The sequence below is a fragment of the Orbilia oligospora genome, assembly GCF_000225545.1.
Source record: "Orbilia oligospora ATCC 24927 unplaced genomic scaffold scaffold00004, whole genome shotgun sequence".
Classification (NCBI taxonomy): domain Eukaryota; kingdom Fungi; phylum Ascomycota; class Orbiliomycetes; order Orbiliales; family Orbiliaceae; genus Orbilia; species Orbilia oligospora.
Genome location: NW_011645561.1, coordinates 870100 through 895307, shown reverse-complemented (window position 1 = coordinate 895307; position 25208 = coordinate 870100). Strand labels below are relative to the sequence as shown.

The 25208-nt window shown below is 45.4% G+C and overlaps 7 protein-coding genes across 7 annotated transcripts; 3 read left to right on the top strand and 4 right to left on the bottom strand.

The window, feature by feature from the left end:
• Positions 1 to 859: 859 nt before the first annotated feature.
• Positions 860 to 4955, bottom strand: AOL_s00004g260 (uncharacterized protein; the record flags this gene model as incomplete). The annotated part of the gene is made up of 8 exons (XM_011118910.1): positions 860 to 1630; positions 1687 to 1836; positions 1903 to 2144; positions 2197 to 2936; positions 2991 to 3349; positions 3430 to 3518; positions 3590 to 4573; positions 4640 to 4955. 8 exons carry the CDS (start codon positions 4953 to 4955, stop codon positions 860 to 862), a joined length of 3651 nt encoding a protein of 1216 aa, XP_011117212.1.
• A 1593-nt stretch (positions 4956 to 6548) lies between these two features.
• Positions 6549 to 7109, top strand: AOL_s00004g259 (uncharacterized protein; the record flags this gene model as incomplete). Its single annotated transcript, XM_011118909.1, has 2 exons — positions 6549 to 6569; positions 6711 to 7109. The coding sequence occupies 2 exons, from the start codon at positions 6549 to 6551 to the stop codon at positions 7107 to 7109; spliced, it is 420 nt and encodes a 139-aa protein (XP_011117211.1).
• A 1344-nt stretch (positions 7110 to 8453) lies between these two features.
• On the top strand, positions 8454 to 11968 carry AOL_s00004g258 (uncharacterized protein; the record flags this gene model as incomplete). Its single annotated transcript, XM_011118908.1, has 7 exons — positions 8454 to 8600; positions 8699 to 8774; positions 8848 to 9165; positions 9230 to 9283; positions 9338 to 11089; positions 11167 to 11613; positions 11712 to 11968. 7 exons carry the CDS (start codon positions 8454 to 8456, stop codon positions 11966 to 11968), a joined length of 3051 nt encoding a protein of 1016 aa, XP_011117210.1.
• A 2648-nt stretch (positions 11969 to 14616) lies between these two features.
• On the bottom strand, positions 14617 to 15362 carry AOL_s00004g257 (uncharacterized protein; the record flags this gene model as incomplete). Its single annotated transcript, XM_011118907.1, has 3 exons — positions 14617 to 14772; positions 15028 to 15303; positions 15336 to 15362. The coding sequence occupies 3 exons, from the start codon at positions 15360 to 15362 to the stop codon at positions 14617 to 14619; spliced, it is 459 nt and encodes a 152-aa protein (XP_011117209.1).
• Positions 15363 to 17430: 2068 nt separating this feature from the next.
• AOL_s00004g256 (uncharacterized protein) lies at positions 17431 to 17657 on the bottom strand (the record flags this gene model as incomplete). The annotated part of the gene is made up of 2 exons (XM_011118906.1): positions 17431 to 17497; positions 17572 to 17657. 2 exons carry the CDS (start codon positions 17655 to 17657, stop codon positions 17431 to 17433), a joined length of 153 nt encoding a protein of 50 aa, XP_011117208.1.
• A 54-nt stretch (positions 17658 to 17711) lies between these two features.
• Positions 17712 to 19741, bottom strand: AOL_s00004g255 (uncharacterized protein; the record flags this gene model as incomplete). Its single annotated transcript, XM_011118905.1, has 5 exons — positions 17712 to 18242; positions 18315 to 18654; positions 18802 to 19171; positions 19374 to 19464; positions 19607 to 19741. 5 exons carry the CDS (start codon positions 19739 to 19741, stop codon positions 17712 to 17714), a joined length of 1467 nt encoding a protein of 488 aa, XP_011117207.1.
• Positions 19742 to 22048: 2307 nt separating this feature from the next.
• Positions 22049 to 24279, top strand: AOL_s00004g254 (uncharacterized protein; the record flags this gene model as incomplete). Its single annotated transcript, XM_011118904.1, has 9 exons — positions 22049 to 22179; positions 22278 to 22535; positions 22633 to 22735; positions 22807 to 22814; positions 22905 to 23124; positions 23225 to 23295; positions 23370 to 23559; positions 23643 to 24075; positions 24194 to 24279. 9 exons carry the CDS (start codon positions 22049 to 22051, stop codon positions 24277 to 24279), a joined length of 1500 nt encoding a protein of 499 aa, XP_011117206.1.
• Between the last annotated feature and the right edge of the window lie 929 nt (positions 24280 to 25208).

The window sequence follows — 25208 nt, the reverse complement described above, 5'->3', positions numbered from 1 at the left end:
ACTGAGGACCCTTTCCGAATTTCAACTTCAGAAGTTGTAAAGGAAAAATCATAACCACTAGACTACACACCCAGAGTCGAGAGGCGAATCGACAATTTGCCTAAATGAAGCGTTCAGCAGAGTAGTTCCAAAGAGTAGACAGCCTCAAGAACTGCAGGAGAATATGAATTTACGATTTCCGAGACTATTGAATGAAGTTTAAGTTATGATGCCATGAATACAGGAGGATTCAATTATTTAACTCTATTTTTTACAACCATAATAGGATTGGAGGTATATACTATTGTTTTTTATTGACAAGATTTTCGAATTCCAAAGACCGATTAAGCAGATAGAAACCACCTCCAGAGGATCTAACCAAGCTTTGGTAAGTAAAATAAATAATAAAAAAGGAAAAATTTAAAGAAGAAATGGTGAAAAGAGGGGAGGGGAAGAAAGATATTATATGAACAGATCCGCGGATCGTAAGTGCATGACAATAATATTTTGCAACTGAAAAGGATGGACTTGGAGGGGAAAGGGTGTCGTTGTAACATGTAACATTTGCTAGTTTATAATTTTAAACAAGAACAAAATATTTTGGGGGGAAGAGCAGTTAAAACTAATTTTTTTAAAAGCGCTCAGGTTCCGAGAAAAAACAAGTCATGAATGGTGGTATCATATTAAATAAAGCGTAAACAGGCCGGAAGAAAATGGCAATAGAAGGCGTGGAGTCAAGGAGGGTCAAAAGGATACTTTTTTCTGAAATGAACGAATTTTGTCAGATCATTGCAAAACATGCAAATCGTCATAAAGGCTCCAAGTTAATAATAGTCGAAAGGGAAATATATAGTCGTAAAATCCAGAGTGGTTCGAAGTACTACTCCCAAGCAGTAGTCTTACTGAGCTTTCCATCATCCAGCTCCGCAAAGTCAATTATTGTGATATCGCCTTTTCGATCCACAATAATCAGTCGATACCCGTCCGGGGAAAACGACATTGACGCCGCTTCTGTCATCTTGATCGCACCCTGCACCTTCGCCACCTTCAGACACCTCGGTCTTCTTCCTTCATCATTCAATAGCCCCAAGGGGAAATATAGAATCAATACGTTGCCGGAACGGTCGACCGCCGCGAGAGATTCTCCAGTTGGGGATGTGCAACACCCGTGTACTTTATCTCCCACGGAGTTGAGTCTGGTAACAAGGCGGACAGGTTCCTGACGGCCTGCCGAATCCAGGAGGCCAATGCAATTATCCACCACAATGGGAATAGCACCAGTAGCAACACTAGTAACGCACATGAGTCGGTTCCCCGGAAAGAATTTAACGGATGTAATTCCCTCAGCATCATGCGAAATATCGAGCTTTCGAGATGATTTCATAACAAGCTTTGGAGGTTGGGCAGCGAGATCATAAACTAAGAATCGAGGTTCTCGGAGGGTACTGCAAGCGAGGTAAACGCCATCGTCGGAGAAGGAGAGCGTTCCCGTTGTGTCCGTGTATGGGACAATAATCTTTGTTAAACCTACTCCGCCGTTTCCAGTTTCTGGCGCTGTGTCAAGGTGGTGGAGAACAATCATGGTTTGATTTTTACCATGTTCCATATTGACTACTCCAAGTGCAATCGTAGAGCCGTCCCCGGACATCGCCTAGTTTGTATTAGTGACGTTTCTTCCAGAATGCCATGGGAAACCGCTATGCTCACCATGCACTTAATATCAGATGATTCGGATATATAAGTGTAGACTGTCCGACCGTCTTCCCTCAAATCATGAACTTTCAGCGTGCCATTTGTCCCAGCAATGGCAAGTAATTGGTCGCTACAAGCCGCGAAAAGATATTCGAATCGTTTTTGCTAGAGAACACAATATTAGCATTGCTGCTCGCTATGTAACTAGAGAACCTTCACAGATAGTCAAACCTTGCTCATGACTCGGTCTTCGGCGGAGACAAGACCGTATTGGTTTGAAAACGGACCATACTCCCCGGTGCATTTCCCAGCACAGAGCAATTCAGGTGTCCTCTCGCTTGATAGTATCGAAAATACTTTGAACTTCTTCCGTTCTAGAAGAACGAACTTCGTACAACTGGGGGAAATCGCCGTGGCCACAATATCTGCAAAACGTAGCCGACCCCCGGTTGGAATGTGGTGAACGTATTCGGCTTCTGGAGTGTTAGCCTCCCTTCACAATTATCGATGGGTAGGACGGTTTACCTTTATAGAATGGGAAGTTCTTAATGAATTTGTTGTGTCTACGCTCCTCCTGTTGACTCAAAGGTGGCCGGATTACTGTGTTCTCTTGTGGGACTTCTTGGTTTCGATCGATCCAGTTGGCGATCCTATCATTATTCCTCGGAGCATGGTAATCTGATGGACCAGCCTCATCTTCGGCTTCCGGATGAGCAGTACTTGGCGAATGCATCCGCACAGAACCCATCGGTTTCACCCTCGAAGTGTCAACCGGAAGGCTTGGTGTTCGGTGTCTCGAGCTTACAGACGAGGTTTGCGTTAAGGGAGCGCCTATGGGCGATGTGGGAAAGGTCCCAGATCGTGGATATGAGCCGTAAATACCACCTGACGATACATCTGTATTTAGCGGAGCCGGCCTTTGGAATTTTCTGGGTATGTATGGAGTATTACTTCCTAAGGGCCTGCCGGGTGATCTAGGTGTAGGCTCGGTGTATGCTCCACCGTTCGCGGAAGGCGGGCCAGATCGGTCGGAGAATCGGTCAGAACCGCTTGGTCTTCGTTGCATTACCCCCGCCCCCATCCCGATGATTTGCTTCGTTGTCGATACAGGCACCAACGGGGACATCGTGTTGGGGCCCATACGGCCACCCATTGAACGGGTTGGAAGCGATCCTGAGAGCAGCGCCGGGACAGCCAGGTTCTCTTCACTTGCAGTATCAGTGATAGAGGCGTTTCGCGATGTACTTCTAGACCCGTCGGAATCGCTGCAATATCGGTTAGTTGAACGGTAGATTAGAAGGGGCGTATCAAAAACGTACTTTCCAGAATTACGCTGAGCAGTCCGTGGTCGAACATCACCAAATAGGGTTTTAAAAATGGATGGCGTGTATTTGATAGAGGGACTATCCCAAGAAACCTCCTTGGGGAATCCACCCGCCCCCGCTCCTACTGTCATAGCCTCCTCAATTTCTGACGGGGCAGTGGATCCTCCGATCTCACTCGAAGCTCCATCTTCAAACTCATCCGGTCCACCCGGCGAGGATATCACAACACTAAATCGGTGATTCGTGTTAAGGACAACCCCCATTTCCATTCGCTTGCCAGCAACAACCTTTGCTATGCGTCTTAGCTTGTCGTCAGGGTGTTTCCATTCCGTCACTCTATGGCAGCGAGGGCACTAATGCAGAAGCTACGGTAAGCATGTGGTCCGGATCCCACAATTGAGAGGATGAATCGAACAGGGATGAGGTTACTCACAATACTGCGTTGCAACTCGAATCGGGCAAATTTCTCCGACATCACGCAGCCACATGTCATGATTCCAAGATCATCCGAAGGTTTACCATCTAGAACCATTTCGCATTAGCTAAAACGGCTTCCTCTATATCCATGGTTGAGTAGTTCCCGTGGACGGTACCTTTTCTGCCTTCACACTCTAGCTCCAACTCAATCTCAGATAGGAAGGTCCGCCACTCATCCAAGTCGGCAAGCAGGGGGACTGATACGTTCGGCCGCGACCTAAAGCTCAAGGTAGCAACCTGTGATGCAGATTCCGGCTCAGGTTCTTGATATGGATTATCGAGCTCTTTGTCAGGAAGTTTGAATATGCTCTGGTCCGTTTGTACCTCGCTTTGCTCGTCAAGTCTTCGCTTGGTCAACATGGCAGACTGTGATCTATCCCGTTGTTCCAAAACCATTAAATAGAAGCTGCTGTCCACGTCCCAGCCTTTAAGCTCTGCATCAAGTTGGATCAAAGAAAGAACGCCCTTTTGCATTAATATGGAGAGGATGTCGAAAGCTTTGCACCGGAGACTGCTCTTGGTCGTCGACTTTACAACATGCATCGAAATCTCGCGGGCTCGTTTTAATGAGCCATCTCCTAGAGCTCCTATTACCAGTTGCTGGAGGAGGTCGAGAGATGAATATGCAAGATGTTGAGCGTCATCGGAGCATTTCTTGACGGTTTCTGGATCTTTGCCTTCCGGGGCATCTGTATCTTCGCTTTCCGCTTGTTCGAGGAGTGACAGTTGTCTATCCATTACTAACTCGAGCTGCTCCACTACAAGCTCCTCGATCTCTTGTATCAGGTGCAAGTTGTGTTCCTGTGCATCGGGTACTATATCCTGCGAAAGTTTGGCTCGTTTGTGCCATTCTACCAAGCTCCAGCTGAGGTCGTCCAAATCTATATATATCTTATGCCAATTTGTCTGAGATGAGTCTGAGATGTCTGGTTGGCTTAACAATTCTCTTGATTTACTGAGAATCTTCAAAGGAATGACTTCGGCTTGGTCGTCCGCTAGGCCTGAGGCGCTTGTTATGATCTTGCTGACGATGGCAGCATTCGCTGTCCGACTTTCGGGAAGGCTCGAAAGGAAATTCCGGATATAAACAAGCAAGAAATCTATGTGTTGAAAATGAGTATGGCATCCGGGGGAAATAAGAGGCATAATTCATGCTTTTGACCTACCGATGTTCCAGTTATACACATCGACCTCACCAGCCGCATCGACATCCTTCCTCCTGTTCGGGTCCGCGGCAGATGGCAACTTCTTTGTCAGGTTATCTAGTAACTCCCCGTCAAGGGTTTTCAGGCCATGAAGTCTCAAGAGCCTCAATCCACAAATAATTGTCCTAAGCTGGAGCTCACGGCAAAGCAAGCCATGGTCCGTATGGCTTGCAATCTGCCAACCAACAAAGTCCTCCTTTGTAATCGTATCGATAATCTTCAATAGGGTTGGTACTGTCACAATTTCGTCCAGAAATGTCGACTCTGAAACGGTCATATAACGGCGTTGGAGCTGTAATATCGCATTTAATTGGCTGATAAGATGATATACTAGATGGATTTCCGAAGGTTTAGGTTTCCTTAAGGCTATGAGGATGTTTCGAACGATGACATCGATATGTCGCCGGCGGAAGAGGTTTGATCCATTGGTCGGCGCCCTCCGGTGACCTATACCGTTGGCTGCCTTGGAGGCGACAGATAGAGAACTACCTGCCGAACTGTTCTTCCTCGCTCCATTGTCTAACGAGTTATCATTTCGCGATCGACCTGAAGATATGGATCTAAAAAGAATACAGCGCTTAGGAACTATGTTTTTATATCGAGATGTCTCTCGGGGTATCCGGGCGGAAGCGAGGGCCAAAAGACGGGGTAACTTACACCGAGCGGTCTAGCATTGAGCTCATATGGTATCAAGGACGAGCCTAAAGCTCGAACAGGGACTTGATCCAAGCAGAAAACTGTGACTCGAGGCAAGGATTTACAGCTATAAGCGGAAAACCGATCGCGAACAGACGAAAGGGCCTAAAATTATCGTCGTATCACAATTCCGTGGACCTGAATCTCCCAATATTGGAAAATTTGATGGGGTTCCCAAGTTTCCAACGGCCCAATGAGGAAGACAACTGTCCAATCTCGTAACCAAGAAAAAAAAAAGGTCTGCAGGTGGGATGCAGTGGTTCGAGTGATTGGTGTGGATTATTGCCGTCCGCCGGGCTGAATTTTGAAATGCTGCTGCTGCATGTGCGCTACGAGCAGCAGCTTTGTCGACTGGACTCCACTGTACCACACGAGAAGGAAAGAAGGATATCGATCAAACTCCGGACGAAAAAAAAGAGACACCCAGCCGTGTTTAAAGTTGAAAAGAATAGAGAGTCGCCGTCGCTCTTACACAGTCGGTCGGAATATCTTTAAGCGATTATAGAACATGGGCAAAGAAGTCGGGATCCGTGACGTCGCGTGAGATAAGGACAGAACCTGCCCTGGGGCTGGTGTAGGTAGAAGCCAACCCCTGCTCGAGCAAAAAGATGTGATACAACAAGATTAAGATACTCGGAACGCCGGAACCTTTTGCTTTGGAATTCTAACTATTTGACGTTAGAATAACGAATAGCTGTTTCGAGAGCAGGATCGACTATAACTATCGAGAGTATGTGTATGGTTACTGCTGCTGCTGCTGCGTCCATGCGGTGCGTGTGCATCGTTTGTTCATTCGATTCGATATTGTTTAAAAAAAAAAACGAATGGATGTATACCTTTCTTCCTTCTTTTTCTTTCTATCTTCTCTCTTTCCTTCTTCTTCTTCTTCTTCTTTTCTTTTCTTTTTTTCTCTTTTGCACTTGAAAGGACCTCTACAAGAAGGGGAAAAAAATAATCTTTAAAGTAAGTAAGTACTTAAGTAAGTGAGTACTTATTCTTAGTAAAGACGACCACCGTGATACACTGCATGCACCGCACTGTACCGAATAATGACCGAAGAAGCAAGCGATAGGTTCGATAGTTCGAGCGGAAGGGGGGGAAAACGGCTTTGCTTTCGGTGTGCGTGCTACGAGACCCCCACGAGACCCCGCCCACAAGCTTGCAAGACGACGAGATGGCGGTTCTACGAGATGGCGTAAGTAGAAGTATAGGGTAGGATAGGATGGGATAGGATAGGATAGGACAGGATAGTATCGTCTGGTATGGGTATATTGACGAGGAAGAATGTCTGTATTATCATTCAACCTAACTAAGCAGTTATTCCCCTCTTTACCAGACCGAACCAATTCCCAGCCCAGTCCCAGACCAATTCCAGTTCAATTCCAGCCCAGTCCAATCCAGTCCAGTCCAGTGCAGTTCGGCTCAGTTCGTTCCAGTGCAGTGCCCGTCGGATCCGTCCATGTCCAGTCCTGTTCCAACGCTCTACTATGTATACAGTGAGCAAAGCAAGGCAGGGCAAGACAAGACAAGACAAGACAAAAGACAAGAAATCAAGCAAGCCAGCAAGCCAGCGGTCAAGCCCAGAATGCTAAGTAACTGGGGAACATCAGGGAGGAGAATTCCGCCTGCCCAATTCATCCATTTTCCGTCCGGACTCCTTTCTGTTGGAGGCAACAACGCACGTGCCCAGACTTTTGTCTTTGGTCTTTTCCCTCAACTTCCCTCCGAAAGATAATCAAACCCATCAAAGCGGTTGCGCGAGGCAGAAGGAAAATGAACCGAACGGACGACCGACCGAGTGGTTTATTGCAGCATTGGCGTATAACCTTCTTTGATAGTAACTATCCTTGGTTAGCTGGATCGGTTATTAGTCGGACCTGGTTTCTTCGATAACAGCAAATACTGCACTGTGGCTGCCGTACTGCCGTACTATGATAAGTATGTAACACTTAAGATGTAGAGCTGAGGCGTCCCAATGCAATGCACTGAATTGAATCGATAGCAATGAATGAATCCTCCCTCCCAGGCTGTCGTTAAAAAGGGACCGGAAAGGTGCAGGGGACTAATAAAACAACCAGTACAACATGAGAGAGCTTCCAACTTTCCATGACATGCCGTCCTTTTAAGCTTAAATCAAGCTCCAGATGTCATGGACAACAGCGGGACGAGAGCTACATATACTAACGGGCTTTGCCTGCTGCTGCCTGACGCCCATCCAGCATCCCAACCGTCCAGATGGTTGGCTGGTCTGCTTTGCAATATTTCGATTCGACGCGCGGTGCTCTTTACAGCAGAGTGGTATTATGGCCCCCATGCTTTCTTGCTTAGCCTGCTGGGATGGAACGCCTCCGATCCGTCCGGCTTCGGGTTCTAAGAAGGGCCTAGGGAATATCTATGTATAACCAGATATTAGCGAACTCTCACGTGGGGCCAACCAGCTCGAATGGTTTTCATGCGAGGAGATGTGTGTGTGCCGTCAATTGTCAAAGCCAATCCGATCCTGCCCATTTGTCTGTTATACCAACCATATTGAGGGTGCTGTCTGTTCGTGCCATGTGCCTGCAGCTGGTAGCGAATGTGTTGTGATGTTTGTCCATTTCAACGCAGCAGTGCGGTGTTTGTCCAGCTGAAATTTCCACCAAAACCTCTGCTGTGCTACTGCGACTGCCGCACGCGCACCGTTCCAGAAATCCCACAGAAGAGAATTTGATATAGCTCAGATGCAGATGCATATATGCCGGTTCCGAGCAAAAAGTAAGTCCTGAATGTCATGCATGAGAAGCTTGAGAGCCGTCGCTGCTGCCTAGTTTCCCTTCCCATCCATCCATCAATGTGGGGTCCTAGTCATTAGCTGGACCCGAACTTCAAGTACTGCAAGTTTCACTGTAACGACTCCAGAGAACCAGGCTTACCAGGAACCGGTCTTCCATGTAGCCAACCGCATCTCATAACCGGCAACACCCCCAATTGACTCACATGTATGACTACAAGGTCCTCCCGTGAGAAAGCATAAAGGTCACGGGTGCTCGAGATGATGAGGTCTCTTTTCCAAATCACAAAGCACGGGAAGAGATCCATCATGACTTCGGCAACTATGAATTCCAGGGTTAACCTGAAGGATACCCTCAAGTTACCAACTACAACATTTCCTATCAGAAGTAGCCTGACTCCAGCTTCTGCGAAAGAACTTTTGGAGAAATGTACGGATGATTTATACAAGTGGCAGGTCAGTTCTCGAGTTTTTCTTGCATAATTGGTACATAGGTATCTAGTATATTCTTTTGGATGAAACTAATCTTGAGATGGATATATTGCACCCTCTAGTGGGAGAATCTACCAAGTGATAAAACATTCGTATTTCACGATGGCCCGCCATTTGCAAATGGGGCTCTACATACAGGTTAGGGGTCATGTTTTGTATTACTTCATTAGGAATACGATCTAAATTAATACCTAATAACCGTGCAATTCAGGTCATGCCATGAACAAAATCCTGAAGGATATCATTGTCCGATACAACATCAAATTGGGCAAAAGGGTATCATATATTCCAGGATGGGATTGTCATGGACTTCCTATCGAGCTTAAAGCTCTGCAAAATATCCGTGGCACAACTGAAAACGTTTCTATGATGTCACCCGCAGAGGCTATAGAAAAAAATAAAGATCTCCATGCCACTGAAATACGTGGACTGGCCCGAAAGCTTGCTGCAGAAACGGTTGAAACGCAGAAAGCTGGATTCAGAAGCTGGGGTGTCATCGGCGACTGGGAAAATGCCTATCGGACAATGGGTATGTTCTTTCGCTCCCTACTAGTTTATATCGTACTGTTATTTACTAATTGGTTTGCTGGTAGACTTGGAATATGAAGTTCGACAGCTTCGTGTGTTTAAAGAAATGACTAAGAAAGGTAAGATACATAATAAAGTCAAAAATTATCCATGTACTGACGGTAATATCCTAGGCCTCATCTACAGACACTTCAAACCCGTATATTGGTCGCCTAGTTCAAGAACTGCTCTTGCTGAAGCTGAGCTCGAGTATAATGAGGCCCATAATAGCAAAGCGGCTACTGTCAAGTTCCCACTTGCAAACCTAGGCTCTTACCTTTCCTCACTCCCCAACGTCGACAAAACTATCAGTGCAGCTATCTGGACTACTACTCCATGGTCCATCCCAGGAAATCTTGCCATCTTAATCAATCCAGATCTAAAATACGTCGTAGTGAATTCTTCGAAGCATGGGCAGCTTTTGGCAGGTGAGGAACGGGTCGAACATCTGCAAAAGCTCATGGATGAAGAACTTGAAGTTATTGTCAAAGATATCCCTGGAAAGGCTCTTTTGGATGTAACTTACAACCATCCTCTCTTCCCCTCAACCGCTTCTCCGCATCCAGTCCTCGCAGCAGACTATGTTACTTCAGACACTGGCACAGGTCTCGTCCACTGCGCGCCGGGCCATGGCATGGAAGACTATCTCACTTGTCAGAAACACAACATCCAGCCATTCTCCCCAGTTGACGACTCTGGAAACTATACTTCGGATGCTTTGCCCACCTATGACCTAACTGGACTCCCCGTCCTCTCCGCAGGACAAGACAAAATTATTTCTCTCCTCTCGGACCACAACGTCCTCCTCGGCTGCCAGCCTAAATTTCTACACAAATACCCCTACGATTGGCGTACAAAACTCCCAATCATCCAACGTGCAACCCCACAATGGTTCGCCGGTGTAGAAATGATCAAAGAGTCTGCTATTTCCGAAATTGAAAAAATACAGTTTGTTCCCGAAGCCGGCCAGCATCGTCTTCACGCCTACGTATCAGGACGTGACGAATGGTGTATTTCCCGGCAGAGAACATGGGGCGTTCCAATCCCCGCTTTGTATGAAGTTGAAAGCGGTGATGCTCTCCTAACCGAAGAAAGCGTTGAACACATCATCTCCGTCATTGAGAAGAAAGGTACAGATGCATGGTGGTCTGACCCGGATTCTGAGGAATGGGTAGCCCCTCAATACCGTGACAAGAAGTACAAACGTGGAACGGAGACTATGGACGTCTGGTTTGACAGTGGAACTAGTTGGACTCTTATTCGCGAAAAACTCGGAGAGCGGGAAGGTCGTGCACTGGTGGACATCTACCTCGAGGGATCGGATCAACATCGTGGATGGTTTCAATCTTCGCTTCTTACTTGCGTAGCGAGCACAGGGAAGGCGCCTTATGAGAAAGTTGTCACACATGGGTTTGTTCTCGACGAGAAGGGAAAGAAGATGTCAAAGTCTTTGGGGAATATCATCAGTCCCCAAGAAATCATTGACGGGTCGTATTGGCAACGAGCCGGCCAGATGGCAAAAGTTGCACAGAAACCTGAGAAGGCAAAGAAACAGAAGGCGGAAAAGAAGCCAAAAGTCGTAGCGGAGTCATCACAACCGGCCAAGAAGGAACAAAGCCCTGATATAGATACTTTGAGACTTTGGGTTGCTATGACGGACTTTACAGCGGACGGAACCATCGGCGAAAAAGTCTTGAGATTTGCACAGGAGGCCCTGAGGAAATATAGGATGACAGGTAGATTCTTACTCGGAAACCTCGGGGACTGGGATGGAAAAGAAGTACCATACAATGAACTTCTCAAGATCGATCAATACGCTCTATATCGACTTGCAGAGCTAAACCAGTCGTCTAAGGCAGAGTATGACACTTTCGCCTTTAGCAAAAGTAAGTTATCTTAAACCATATCCCATAACCCCCTGAGCCAAACCACCCAAAAGACTTACTAACAACAACCCATAAAGTCTTCCACTCAACCAACGTCTTCAACAAAGTATTCCTATCAGCATTCTACCTCAACATCCTAAAAGACAGACTCTACGTTGACGACGGCATCTCTCGTGCATCCGCACAAACAACACTCTTCTACATCCTCAAGCATTACCTCAACATTCTATCTCCAATCGTTCCCCTCCTAACCGAGGAGATCTGGAGCCACTCTACCCCGGCTATTACACAGAATATGGACCAACCTGTGAAGAGTCAATGGGTCGAACCCCCAGCAGAGTGGTCAAGCGAAGCTGCAAAGGAATTAGGAAGGAAATTCCAATCCTTTGATAGTTGCGTAGAAGCCGTTAATCTCGTGGTTGAGGATGCAAGAAACGCGAAGAGTCTAAGAGCGAACTTGGAAGCGGATATCATCCTCGTCGTTCCTGAGGGCGGTGAAGCACAGAAATTCTTGAATGAAATTGGTAAGTTAATAGACCCCTCCCCCCTCCATTAAAACACAATATATATAGATAGATAGATGAGAAGAAGAAGAATACTAATATAAAAACCATCTCAACAGAATCAGAACTTACCGCCATCCTCCTCTGCTCAAAAGTTCACGTTTCAACCTCACAACCCACAAATCTAGATGAAGGAGCATGGTCATACTCCAAACCGTTTACCCTCTTACAAGAGGAAGGAACAGTGATCGCCGTACCAGCAAATGGCCAGAAGTGTCCAAGATGCTGGATGTATACGTCCAGGAGTGAGGTAGAGGCTTGCGACCGTTGCGCGGGTGTCGTACAGAGACTTGGTAGCTGTACTGCTACCGCATAAAGATAATGTTATATCTTACCCGAGAGTATAACTAGATGAACGTGTATAAATAGATAGATAGATAGATATTCCCACTTTGTTAGTGTATATTTTACACTCTACTTTTTTGAAAAAAAGTCTAGCAGCGCTAAGTGTCAGTCGACTTAATAAAGCTGTAAGGAATGAATGGTTAGCACATCTAACTAGAATACTTGTCCTAAAATACGCCAATCCGAATATTTGCATGGAAGAAACATTCAGCTGCAGAGTAACTAGTAATGGGCGCGTATCTCAGTAGATATATTCCCTCAAACTTAAACATCCATTACAGCAGATATACTAACATTCGGCTTAGTTTATAATTAATAGTTATACAAGATAACCTAGGTGAGCCTTCATATTTACGATAACTATCTTCGTCAGCATCAATCACTGCCGTTGTAAAGGTTTTTGGGTATTCTTTTAAACCCCCATAGCCAATGTTAACTCGAGAAAAAAAAAGATATACCAATTTAAGAATTAAGATCTTGTGCTACATTGCCACGTGGACTTGCGAATGAATTTCGAAATCACCCTGCTGCAACAATTGTACAATCAAATCAAACGACAAGTAATGTACCGCCAAACAATAGAACTATCACCAACAGCGATCTCATTTAACCACAACTCAGAGACGCATGTCAAAGTAGCAAGAGAGATATATCTCTATTTCATTCTATAAAAATACTACTTATCCCTAATTTATTTCAAACCCAAAATCAAACTAAATACACCTATCTAGTAACTATATAACATATTTTCTTAAGGAATCGACCAGACGGTTATATTAATATACTATATTGTATTCGTTGTACAAAACCATCTGTTGGATTTTGTGAGGCCCGACGCATAAAACAAAAAAAAGAATCTTTCAAAAAAGCTTACACATTACACATACGCTGGCACACATACGTACGTACCAATATCGATGTGGCACCATAAGATTCGATAATTAAGTACCGGCCTTGAGGATTATTTAGGAATAACATTCAAAAAATTAGGAACTTTTGATCCTACGTCGTCTTAATTCCAGCTTAAAATTAAATTTGCTGAGTTACGTCGAAAGCTATCTAGGGACTTCCATGTCGGTTAAATACGCGAAAACAATGCGAATATAAGAATACGTTTTAACCAAAAAATTTGGGTGAAAAAATTGAAATGAATTCCAATCAAATCCTAGCCACAAAGGTTCTTAGATTCCCATGGGGGGCAGGAGGGAGGTGTCAGGATGGTATCCAATTTCTCCTACATATTTGTTCTATCCATAAAAAAATCCGGGGTAGGTCTGGCAAAAAACAGCCCCCCCCCCCCTCCCCGAAAAATTCATGATGAAGTCGACGTGTACATGCATCCAAAAGACTTATATTTCAAAGTACTCTTAGAAGAAAAAAAGGAAGTAAGATGTGGCACAGTCAATATGACACATAACCGCGAACCCCCCGATAGCATATTGTTCGATTGATTTTGTTAATCAATTGTCAGTTTAGATACAATCCCTGGGATAATGGATAAGCAGCATTCCTCCACCCCCCTTAGGCCCCCCCCTTCAAGGCATATCTTGAAATTTACAACTGGCAGCTGATGAATTGATGGGTATAGATTAGAGGTTGTAGTAAGAGTTTTTAGTCATGTATGTACTTAATTAGGAATATATGTATGTCAGAATGTACAGTCTTATCTATATACTAACTCGCAGTTTCGATAAGCTTGCTACTCAAAATTAAAACTTCTGAATTAATTTAGAATTTCGAAATCTAGAAATTTAGATTACGATATATATCGATTGGTATCTGTTTATGTTTTGGACGGAGGGTAATAGGATTTACCGTATACCATATACCCGATAGTTCAATAAGTCGAAGACAAAATCTTGAATACTCGGTGAATATAATAATAACTGGCTCTGGGTTGTAAGCCCGAGGCATGCATGGCCCCTCGAGATCTCGTCTACGTACGTAAATATCTGTATACAGGGCTTCTGATATGCAGGATTCTAGAGTGGACCCACATAATGTATAGACGTCTACAGCCCCGAGGACCCAGGGACTCCAATCTACCGCCCGAAGTAGGTCAAATAGTACAAACCTCTAAGTCTCTACGAACTTCAGAAGACGACGTTGACATCAATATGTATCCCCGGGCCGCGGGCTTCAAAATATAAGAACCGGCAGTAAGCAATCATCAGAACCCATTTGCCTAACCTTAGATACTTCTGAATTTAGCCATATCGTCGTGTCCTTTTTTTTTTTTTTTTCGTTCAGCATGTATGCTCGGCCACGAAGCATACATTGCATTACATTGCCAGGTAGGATTTTCCTTTAATATCCATATCAAAATCTTACTTCTATCCAATATATTATCCCAAAAGGCATAAATTCAAGATGCAGAAATCCATGAAGTTTGACCTTCGATTCCTTGTCATTTGTTTTTCGAGCGCATATAAGCACGATGACGCTATAAGTCAAAGCAAGGAGGTTCAAAGAAAAAAGAAACAAGCATAATCGAAATTTTTTTTGCATTTGGGCCCTTCAGTTTCCCGGTTTTCCTCCCGTCTTCTTCTTCCTCTTCTCAGGAATTTCGCAGGCGTGTATTGTCGACTGCATGCAGTTCTTTCCCGCCCTATCGTTGATTCAAATCACGTTGTTGTCAATCCATTCCTTCCACTGGTCTAAAGCCCAGCCGCTGCTGATAGAATTCTCCACAACCCCGTTAAAAAACACAGTAGGCGTCACATGTGCAGATACCTGCCTGGCTGCCTTGGTGATGAATTTGACATCGTTCGTGACCTATATTCCCGTTGGAGCAGGTAAGATATTAGCAAATGGTAGTTTTGTATGTACTCCGGCCTTACCCGTACCACAAATCAATGGATGGATAGACATGAATTCGCCAACCTCCCTTCCCTCCCTTCCAAGGTCTTCCGATTATAGTAGCAACAAACGAGCTAGCTATATTCATGGATGTGCACCGGGGAAAAAAAGGAAAGAAGGAAAGCAAAGCATATGAACCAAACAAAGCAACGAAAAGAACAGATAACCCACCTGATTCCCGATGTTATAAGCATCTCCATCCGGTTTATCTGCAATATGCAAGAGTTTATAGACCGAATCCTTGTCGACTTCCACGGTGCCCGCGAGCTCAGCCAGCCGTTGGTAAGTCTGGTTCCGGGTTTCATTCACGACATTGACGTCGAAGTACTCCTTCTGCGCATTGAACAGGGCGTTCGAGTACTCCCAGAACTTCCCGGGGGCAACCTTCTCAACGGCGAGTGCAGACTCGTGGACCAGAGTGGACGATGGATGCCACGGTTGAATAAGCTTTCAAAGGCGAAATTCGGTTAGCAAAGTACCGAAAAATACGTGAGACTCATGCTCATGGGGCGCGATCCTGGAACATGAACCGATGAAGAAATCGTCTCGAGATAGTTTTCGATCAGGGATGTAGGGAGTAAGTTTGTCTAGGAAGTCGCAGCAATACGTACCTGGCGGAATATGATCTCCACTTGATCAGGCTTCGTCGCCTGAAGATGAGGGATCACATCTTCGTTGATCCTAAGATATCAAACAAGAACAAAGCTCAGGAATGTTAGTGATGCTTATGTAGTTTATTTTTCCTCGTATTTGAAGTCCAAAAAGACCACATAAGGAATAGTCGTCTCCATAGATTCGGAGTCCCCACATCGACACCCGTACGACATAACTCCCTCACGGCTTGCGAGCCGTGCTCCGTAGCCACACTAGCAAGGACAGGAAGATGGGCCAAACGTACCTTTTCCAAAGTTTAGCAGAGTACTATGCATCGGACAATCGAGATGAACCAGTAATTAGCTTTCCCGTAACGTTATCAAAGCTCCCAAGAGCTGTTTACGTAAAGCTGAGTCGGCACCGAGCGTTCACGCAGAGAATCCCTTCAGCCCGAACGAAAGACAAAGCAACTTGAGACTAGGAAATATGTGAAAAGAGACCCTATTTCTTGCAGTTTAGTTGGCAGCCGGGCGGCAAGGACGGCTGAAGCCTCCTCTGCGCCCACTGAGACACGGGAACAAGGAAGGGCGAATACACATTGTGCAAACTCATCCAACAGATTTCAACAGAACCAGAGGGGTCAGAAGTGGGAAATAATTCGCAATATGGGTGGGCTTAGTTTTTGGTGTCCCCGGCCAAATCCACAAGTAACTGTGGACCCGGGTGGGCCAACAGGTTCCACGATTTTAGTGTGCTTGTCCACGGGCCTTCTCCTGGGATATGGACTGTTGGTTTCGAAACAAGTTGGCCACCACGATATATCAAGATCGTGAATATAAAGCATGCATTCAAGCATATGAAAAACCCAACATCGGTTGAAACCCGAACATAAGGCGCGCGCCACTTACAGGGCAAACAAAATCGAGATCTACACCAGGCCCGCCCCGAAAATATGTGACAAGGCGAGGGCCAGCGGGTCAGCCTAACTCCTGCGTAATGGATGTGTTGAAAATGTGATAAATGACAAGAACCCAAATCGGGAACTATTCAGTTCCAATCGAATGCGCAGTTACCCGAAGAGCTGACTTACACAGTTCGAGGGTATGAACAGGTCGGCTTCCGCCATTAACGGCGAAGACATGAGCGGCAAACTTAGGATTGACGGCCATATTTGCTTGAGGATAAGTTAGCTGATATGAGACTCTGATTCTATAGGTTCCGATATCTGTCTCGGTTGGTGCGTTAATTCAGGCATCGTGTTGCAACATTGGTCTAGATCGGGCATATCTCCGTCGCCCAAATGTCTCGAGCAGTCTTGAGGGGGAATGAACAGGCAGCTTACAAGCGTAATTGGCAAATGTGGTAATTTGAAGACTTGGAGTTCCTCAAGGATGTCTGAATTCAAGAGGGTTGATCGAGGTTAGAAATAACTATTAGACACTTTGTCGAGTCTACGTTATGTCCTACCTTCCCAACGGAGCCTTTCGGGGTCTGACAATTGTTGGACTTTGCTCTACAAAGAACGACATATGATGCCATCGATTGGCTACTGATTACTGAGCAACACATTTCTGCACTTCCACGTCAACGTTGGACTGGGTATCGTCAGGCCCGAAATGGTATGCTTCTGCGGGAGGGGCATTTTGCATTCTGCAAGACCTGTTCGATAAGCAAGTAATTCTGTACGAAACATAGCGTATCGATAATTTACTGGTGGCTGGTATAAGGCCCTTTCATGCACGCCTAATTGCATATTGCATATTGCAACATGTCGCAGATTGTAGATAGCTCTGTTCGTAGGTAACCAAAGTACGTCCTATCAAACCGTGTAAGCTAAGTCACCGGTATGATACCAACGTGGCCCGTGGCCTTTTTTATTTGAATCAAATCTTCAGCATCAGACTTTTGGGTGATTGTACAGGGCATAGAGGACAATCCGGTGACCATGGTATGTAACTGAACTGACTTTCAATGAATCCGTTAGAGATGTTGGACTCCACCGAAAGTCATTGTCTTAATAGCTACGTATTCGTCAATGCCGTATTTGCTAATTAAACCATCGTGTCAGCTTCAACTTTCCGATTCCCCGATCAATTCTCAATATCCCAGAATATAACTCACCTTCCTTCTCGTCCGAATCCTGAAAACTTAACCCCACCGAATGGAGAAGCAACATCTGAGATGACACCGGTGTTGATACCAACCATGCCAACTATGAAGCAGTTAGCATTTTTAGTCAGAAATGTGTTATAATATTAATATCAAAGAAACATAATCAACTTGCCTTCAAGAGCCTCTGCTACTCTCCAGGCTCTTTGGACATCCTTGGTGAAAAAGTATCCCGCGAGTCCGACGTCTGCGTTATTGGCCGCTTTGATAACCTCCTCCTCTGAGTCGAACTTGATTATCCCGGCCACGGGGCCAAACGTTTCTTCGCCGGTAATATCCATGTCCGCCGTGATCCCAGTGATCACCGTGGGCTGATGGAAGTTCTCACCTAGGTCCGGTAGTCTCTGGCCACCTACAAGGACCTGGCCACCTTTCGATACAGCATCCTTAATATGCTGTTCGACCTTTGAGACGGCCCTTCCATGAATCAGGGGACCATGTGTTATACCCTTTTCGTATCCCGACCCGACCTTGAAGCCCTTGACCTTCTCCGCAAATTTTTCAGCAAATTTGTCGTATATACCCGATTGTACATACAACCGATTGGCGCAGACGCATGTCTGACCACTCGACCTGAACTTCGAAGCGATGGCGCCCGTGACTGCAGTTTCGAGATCGGCATCCTATAGATAACGGAAGCCAATGAGAAGCTGAACGGAATGGAGGCCATGTAATTGGTTAGTTAATTCACTCACATCGAAGACAATAAGTGGAGCATTGCCTCCCAATTCAAAAGAAAGTTTCTTGAGTGTGGATGACGACTGCTTCATCAACAATTTCCCCACATTTGTGCTTCCTGTAAAGGACAGTTTTTTGACCGTAGGATGCTCGCATAACAGTTGGCCAATAGCCGGTGTATGGTCTAGCGCTGTCACGAAATTGACAACGCCGGGCGGGATACCGGCTCGCTGAGCAAGCTCTCCAAGGGCGAGGGCTGTGAAGGGAGTTTCACCGGGTGTCTTTGCAACAACGGTGCACCCGGCTGCGAGAGCAGGCCCAAGTTTTCGTGTGACCATAGCTGCAGGGAAGTTCCAACTGCCATAGACTCCATGTTAGCATTTGGCTACTATTTGCCGTCGATGACTTAAGTTTCATAGAGGCGTTTTTGTTTCATGACCATAATACTTCGACCTATTGTTCGAAAGATAACATGGTTTGAACTATTTCGGAATGGTAGCTTACGGTGTTATCAGTGCGCAAACACCAACCGGTTGTTTAACCGTGACAACCCGATTCCCTGGAACGGCTGTTGGTATCGTGTCGCCATATAGTCGCGGAGCCTCCTCTGAAAACCATTCAAGGAAAGCGGCTGCATAGTTGACTTCCCCTAGCGCGTCGGCGGTAGGCTTGCCATTTTCCCAGGTTATCAGCGTCGCAAGGTCCTCCTTGTTTTCCAACATCAAATCATACCACTTTCTAAGCATCCGTGCCCGTTCACGAGGCAGCGTCTTTCTAAAATCCTTGAACGCTGCAGCAGCATGATCGATCGCCTCGTTTACGTCGACCGTTTCCATCTCAGGGACGGTACCAATCAGTTTCATTGACGCAGGATCTAACAAAAAGTGGAAGTTCCATTTCAGTTAGCTATTTTGAGATATGGGGTAGTATGGGTGTCTATCGTGATTATATTGCGGCCCATGTCCTAGAGTATATTACTCCGATGTACATGTGCATTATGTACGTGCGCAATAAAACGGTTTTTTTTTTCCTTCGTTCCATATTTGCCTACTAATTCAAGGATAAACCTAGCTTACCGTAGACTTCAAATGTCTTGCCAGACTTCGCCTTGACCCATTTGCCATTAACGAATGCCACATTCTCCTTGAACAAGGATTTGTCTTTGAGCTAATGTCACACGTCAGAACGGGCAATTTATTAGCCTGCGATCCTCTGGCTGACGAAGAGGTGGAGAAAGACAGAAATATATTGTTATTTATTTGGGGGTACCATTATGAACAAGCACATAAGGTACTGGAAATGTATTTACCGGAGGCACGGTGTGAGAGGACGTTGCCATTGTCATTGCGAAGATTCTGGTAGACAGTGGATACTGTTTCGGTGCCCTCAGGCCTCTTGTTGTATTCTGAGCAGCTGAAATGAGAAGGGATGGAAAACGGGGCATTGGTGCTCGCTTTTAAATCACAAAAGTGTCTGTGCATCCAGTCATTTCGTTTGAGGATATCGTCAGCCTAGGTTATATGGACCATCATATTGGACGAAAAAACCCTCGGTATACAAGCTCTGATGCCAGGAAGGACCAAAGACAAACTCACATCCCGATTAGAAATTTAATTAGTAAGACAATTTGCGGGCTTCCAAATATCTTGGCCTGCTTGTGCGTCGACACCGCGTCTTTTTCGTTTAGGCCTTTTGGTTCGTATGTAAATATAACCCTTGTATATCTGAGAATTGTGGGGTCAGTCCGTCCTCCTTTCGTGTTCGGGTGAATTTTTGGAGAGTAGTCTGCCAGGCCGTGTTGCAGTTGCAGTTGCAGTTACAGTTTGAGGATGCCTGATAACCACATACCTTGTAGTATGTCTTCAAAGCTAAGGAGCCAAACTACGGGGACGGAAAATGGGGTAGTCCCGGTACGCGGTGAATGTACGCAGAAATGACGTCGGAATAGCCGAAAGTCTTAAGCTTACCAGGCAGATTATTAAACCGACCTCGGCCGATTGGAACCGACTAAGAGAGTGGTTATTACTTGCAGGAATAAACGGGTACGAAGCCGCTTAGACAAAATGGATACCGGTAACCGATTGGACCTCGCCTTGGCTGAAGAGAGAGATGGATGTGGATGAGTGGATGATCGCGCGATTACACAAGGACAGAAAGAGAGTTTCGAATGTTTCCAAGTGCTAAGTCAACGTTTAAACGTAATTTTTGTATGAGAGTGAACGGGAAGACTAGATTAGAAATCGGCAAAGGGGGATTCGATTGAGAGACCAGAATTAACCATTGCATTAATATTCGCGTGGTGCCGTCCGATTAGTGTTCTTAGTTTCCGACGGGAGCTCTGGCGCATCTGCCCCGCTTGGCCGAACCGATGCATCGAGAGGAGAGCTGAGATTCCGACGTTGGCCGTTTGCCTGCTTACTACCAATGCATATAGGCACGGTGGGACAAACTTTAAGCTCTGCACTGCACTGCATCTAGCATCTATTATATTTACAGAAATCGTCAGTCAATTGTATTTTATTTTATTTTAAAGAAAACAAAAGAAAACAATTGAAGAATTAAAATTATCATATCAAGGGTAGTATTCGTTTTATATGTAAATCTGCAACAACGAGATGTGCCCAGATGGAGGCATCGGTCCCGTTTCGTAGTCAACCATTTGAATCCTCCTTCGCCTTGCCAACCGACGTATTCGGGATGTGTTGCCATGTCGTCGAACAGCTTTGCTGCCATTACGTGAATGCAACACAAAAAAGAATTCGAAGAGACAATGCTGGTCCGGTTCTCGAGACTACTTAAATAACTGGCAATTGCAATAGGTCCAGACCGTCGCTTTGAAAAACTCCCCGCCGGTAATCTAACCCGACTTACAAATCTAAAACTTACGAGCGGGATATCAATAGCTATCTCTGCTGATATCGAACTGTTATCAGACCGTCTACGTCTGAATTCATTGAATATAATGCCACTATTATTAATTAATTAGTGCTTAAGTACTTACTTACCTACTAGTGTAAATAAGTAGATACGACAGCTGGTAAGTGAAGTGCTTAAGCAATTAGTAATTATGTAAGCGGTTATACAGTCTTAACTAGCAGTCTTTTAAGGTTAACGCGACTTTCAGCGTCCAATATTTCTCTACTCTGGGGAGCTTTGCCTTACTATCGACTATCAATCAAAGTTTTACGGGAGAAGAAACACAAAAGTTACTAATTGATTCTAGCTTGTTCAGATCTGCAGATGCCGTCTTCGAGCTTGAGATAACGAGAGCTCTCCAACCCCACATCTGGCTATCGGTATCGTGCATAAACAAACCCGCGGGGTGTTTACGTGCATAAAAGCTTACAAACGGCTACGAACGAGTGGTCAACTAAATATCGGATCGGCCCAAGTGATCAAATCCTTAGCTTACATACATACATACTTACATACATATTCACATTCCTGAGGTTATGCATACGGCAGGTACCTACTAGCTAGCAGATTACCCTGATTTCCCCCGGGATATATGATTCGCTCCACCAGCTTGGAATGCATCCGCCGCCCGCTGATACTTACGAAACAGGAAACTCTACGTAATTTTCAACATCTGCGGGCTCAAAATCGGAGGATTGGTTCTTTGTGCTGCAGAGTCCCTCAATTACAACAGTTATATATTCCTGTCACCCCAAACACAAGTTTCAGGTTCTCGCAGTCCCGTAACTTTTCGCAGTCCACCACCACCGTTCTGCACCGCCGACTATTTTCAACAATGTCTTCATCCTTGACGCAGGAGATTAAAGCTCCCAATGGAGTGGTCTTTCAACAGCCGCTTGGCTTGTTTGTTGGTGGAGAATGGGTCAAGTCCAAGGCCGGGAACAAAATCGCAACTATCAATCCATCGTAAGTATTATATTAATTCCAGGGAGCGTACGTGTGAGGGAGAGAAAGAGAGAGATAGATGTACTGGTCAATATAACTTTTTAATAACTCCTCCGAAGCACCGAAGAAGAGATATGCCAGGTATACGCCGCGGAAGAGGACGATGTCGACATTGCCGTAGCTGCAGCCAGGAAGGCCTTCAAGGACCCAAGCTGGTCCGACATCGAGACATCTGAGCGAGGCAGGTTGTTGCACAAACTCGCCGACTTGGTGGAACGTGATGCGAAAATCATCGCTACCATCGAGACGATGGATAACGGAAAGCCGTACAAGACGGCTTTCGATGAAGATGTAGCGGGGTGTATTGAAGTATTTAGGTACGTGAAAAAAAAAAACAAGAATCGGAGACACGATTCGACACCTAAACCCTTGAAATTTCCCTTTGTTGTTGGATGCAGCTAATCAGTGCTACAGACATTATGCTGGTTGGGCGGATAAAATTTACGGCAGAACTATTGATACTTCTCCCAAGAAGCTTGCTTACACTAGGCATGAGCCGATTGGCGTCTGTGCTCAGGTTTGTCGACCCGATGATGTGAAAATCCAACATTTTATGTGCATGATGTGTGGCTAACCGTTATTTCTTAGATCATCCCGTAAGTCTAGTCCTCCCTTCATTTTACTTTTTAAATTTTTCGAGGACAGGATTCTCCGTAAACAGGTCAGTCATGCTAACCCATAGAAAGATGGAATTACCCACTTTTGATGGGAGCATGGAAGCTTGGACCAGCTCTCGCTACGGGCAATGTCGTGATTATGAAAACAGCTGAGCAGACTCCGCTGTCGGTCTTATACTTGTGCAATCTCATCAAAGAAGCTGGTTTCCCTCCAGGTGTCGTCAACGTCCTTAGTGGCTATGGCAAGACTGCTGGAGCAGCACTTGTGCAACACCTAGATGTGGATAAGGTCTGTAATCCCGTGCCGTTCCTCGTACCGCATGGATCACGATTATTTTTTCTCCTTGGCGATAACGGAACTCCGATCTAATAAACGCTGTGTATCATAGATTGCCTTTACCGGTTCCACATTCACAGGAAAGCAGATCATGAAGATGGCGTCCGTGAATTTGAAGAATATGTGAGTGAGGCCTCGGAGTAGCTCGCCCGTGGTTGGTAAAGACTGAATGTTTACTGACGCTGTTGAGCACGTAGTACCCTCGAGACCGGAGGAAAGAGCCCGAATATCATCTTCGATGATGCCGAAATAGACCAAGCCATCAAATGGACTCATTCTGGCATCATGAGCAACATGGGACAGGTCTGCACTGCAACCTCGAGAGTCTACTTGCATGAGAAAATATACAATCAGTTCATCGAAGAGTTCAAGAAGTTCATGGCTGAGGTACGCAGCCTTATGTCCCAGCTTTCCCTTTCCCTTTCCCTTTCCTTTCCTCATAAAAAGGCCCTGGCTGACCCGCCCCCAAGGTCAATGTGATCGGTGATCCATTTGAAGAAACCACTTTCCAAGGGCCTCAAGTTTCGAAAGCTCAGTATGACAAGATATTGGGATACGTCGAAACCGGTCTATCTGAAGGAGCAGAGTTGATCTCGGGAGGAAAGAAGCACGGTGACAAAGGTTACTTCATCCAGCCTACTATTTTCGCAGGTGTAAAAGATCACATGGCTATATCTCGTGAAGAAATCTTCGGCCCATTCGTCTGCTTCTCAAGTTTCAAAACTGAGGAAGAAGTGATCGAAAGGGCAAATGACACAACCTACGGGTTGGGGGCAGCAGTGTTTACCAGGGATATCGAACGTGCCCACAAGGTCGCAGCGAAACTACAAGCTGGAATGGTATGGATCAATAGCTCAAACGATTCACACACCGGAATCCCCTTCGGTGGCGTCAAGCAATCTGGTAAGTTCGTTATTATAATTTCCCCTTTATCACCAATTAACTGCCGGATTTTTGGGGGGTTATGTAAAGCATCGTTTTTCAACGGCGTTCCCGCTAACCGTTCAAATTTCATTGACAGGTATCGGTCGGGAACTTGGTGAGTATGGCCTTCAGGCGTATACGCAGGCGAAGGCAGTGCACGTCAATCTAGGAAACAGGTTGTAAAAAATCATATAGTTCTAGATTTTCCTTAATACATTGAAATTATATGTCTCTTGCATACATACGTAACGAGCAGATGATTTGCCTTGTTGCTAATGTTTGTAAAAAAAAAAAAAAAGAGAATTCACATCAGAGAAGGGAAATCATATCAAAAGTTCCAAAGTTAGATGTTGGGTCTCGGATGATGCTCCGATGCAAGGCGTTTTGCATCAAGGCGATTCCGCATCCATATCTTCGCCTCGAACTAGCTTGAAGCCCTCTAAGCCAATAAACAGCCAACAATCCCAACTTCTCCGATGACACGCCAAGGATATCTCACATATAGACCATCCCCCTTTTGCGAAAACGACACAAAAAAAAAAAAGAGATAGATGTTAAAATGTGATACAGATGAGAAGAAAGTCGTCCCCGATTTCGATCGATCAACGACTAAGTGAAAGAAAGAAAAACAAAAGGTTATGAGGATCTAGAACTTCAACGACTTGCTGCATCCCGTGTTCGAATCCGGTTCCACAACTTTGATAACGGGAAAAGAAAAATCTAGGCTCACCATGGTCAACGCGTTTCACCATCTCACTTGATAAAACCTTTGTTGGATATATTATCGATTACAATCGTCTTTTTTGTATTATTACCGTTGACCCTGCTTTTTTTTTGTTCGATATGAATTTATCTCGTCCCACAAGAGTTAGAGAGACAAAGCGTGTTATTTCTCCTAAGTAATCACCGACTGGTGGGTTTTGGCCTTCCTGGGTGGTGCGGTTGGACTTTGGGGCGTAGTCTGGGATGCCCTTGAGGCGTTCTGCTTACCTCTTCCCCAGAACCCTGGCTCCCTGTGGCTGCATCTTTTTTTCTAAACACCCTAGCCCTGGGAAGTGGGGCGGTCAACTTCTCTACAATACATATTTTTTTGTGAACCTCAAGGCCAAGTC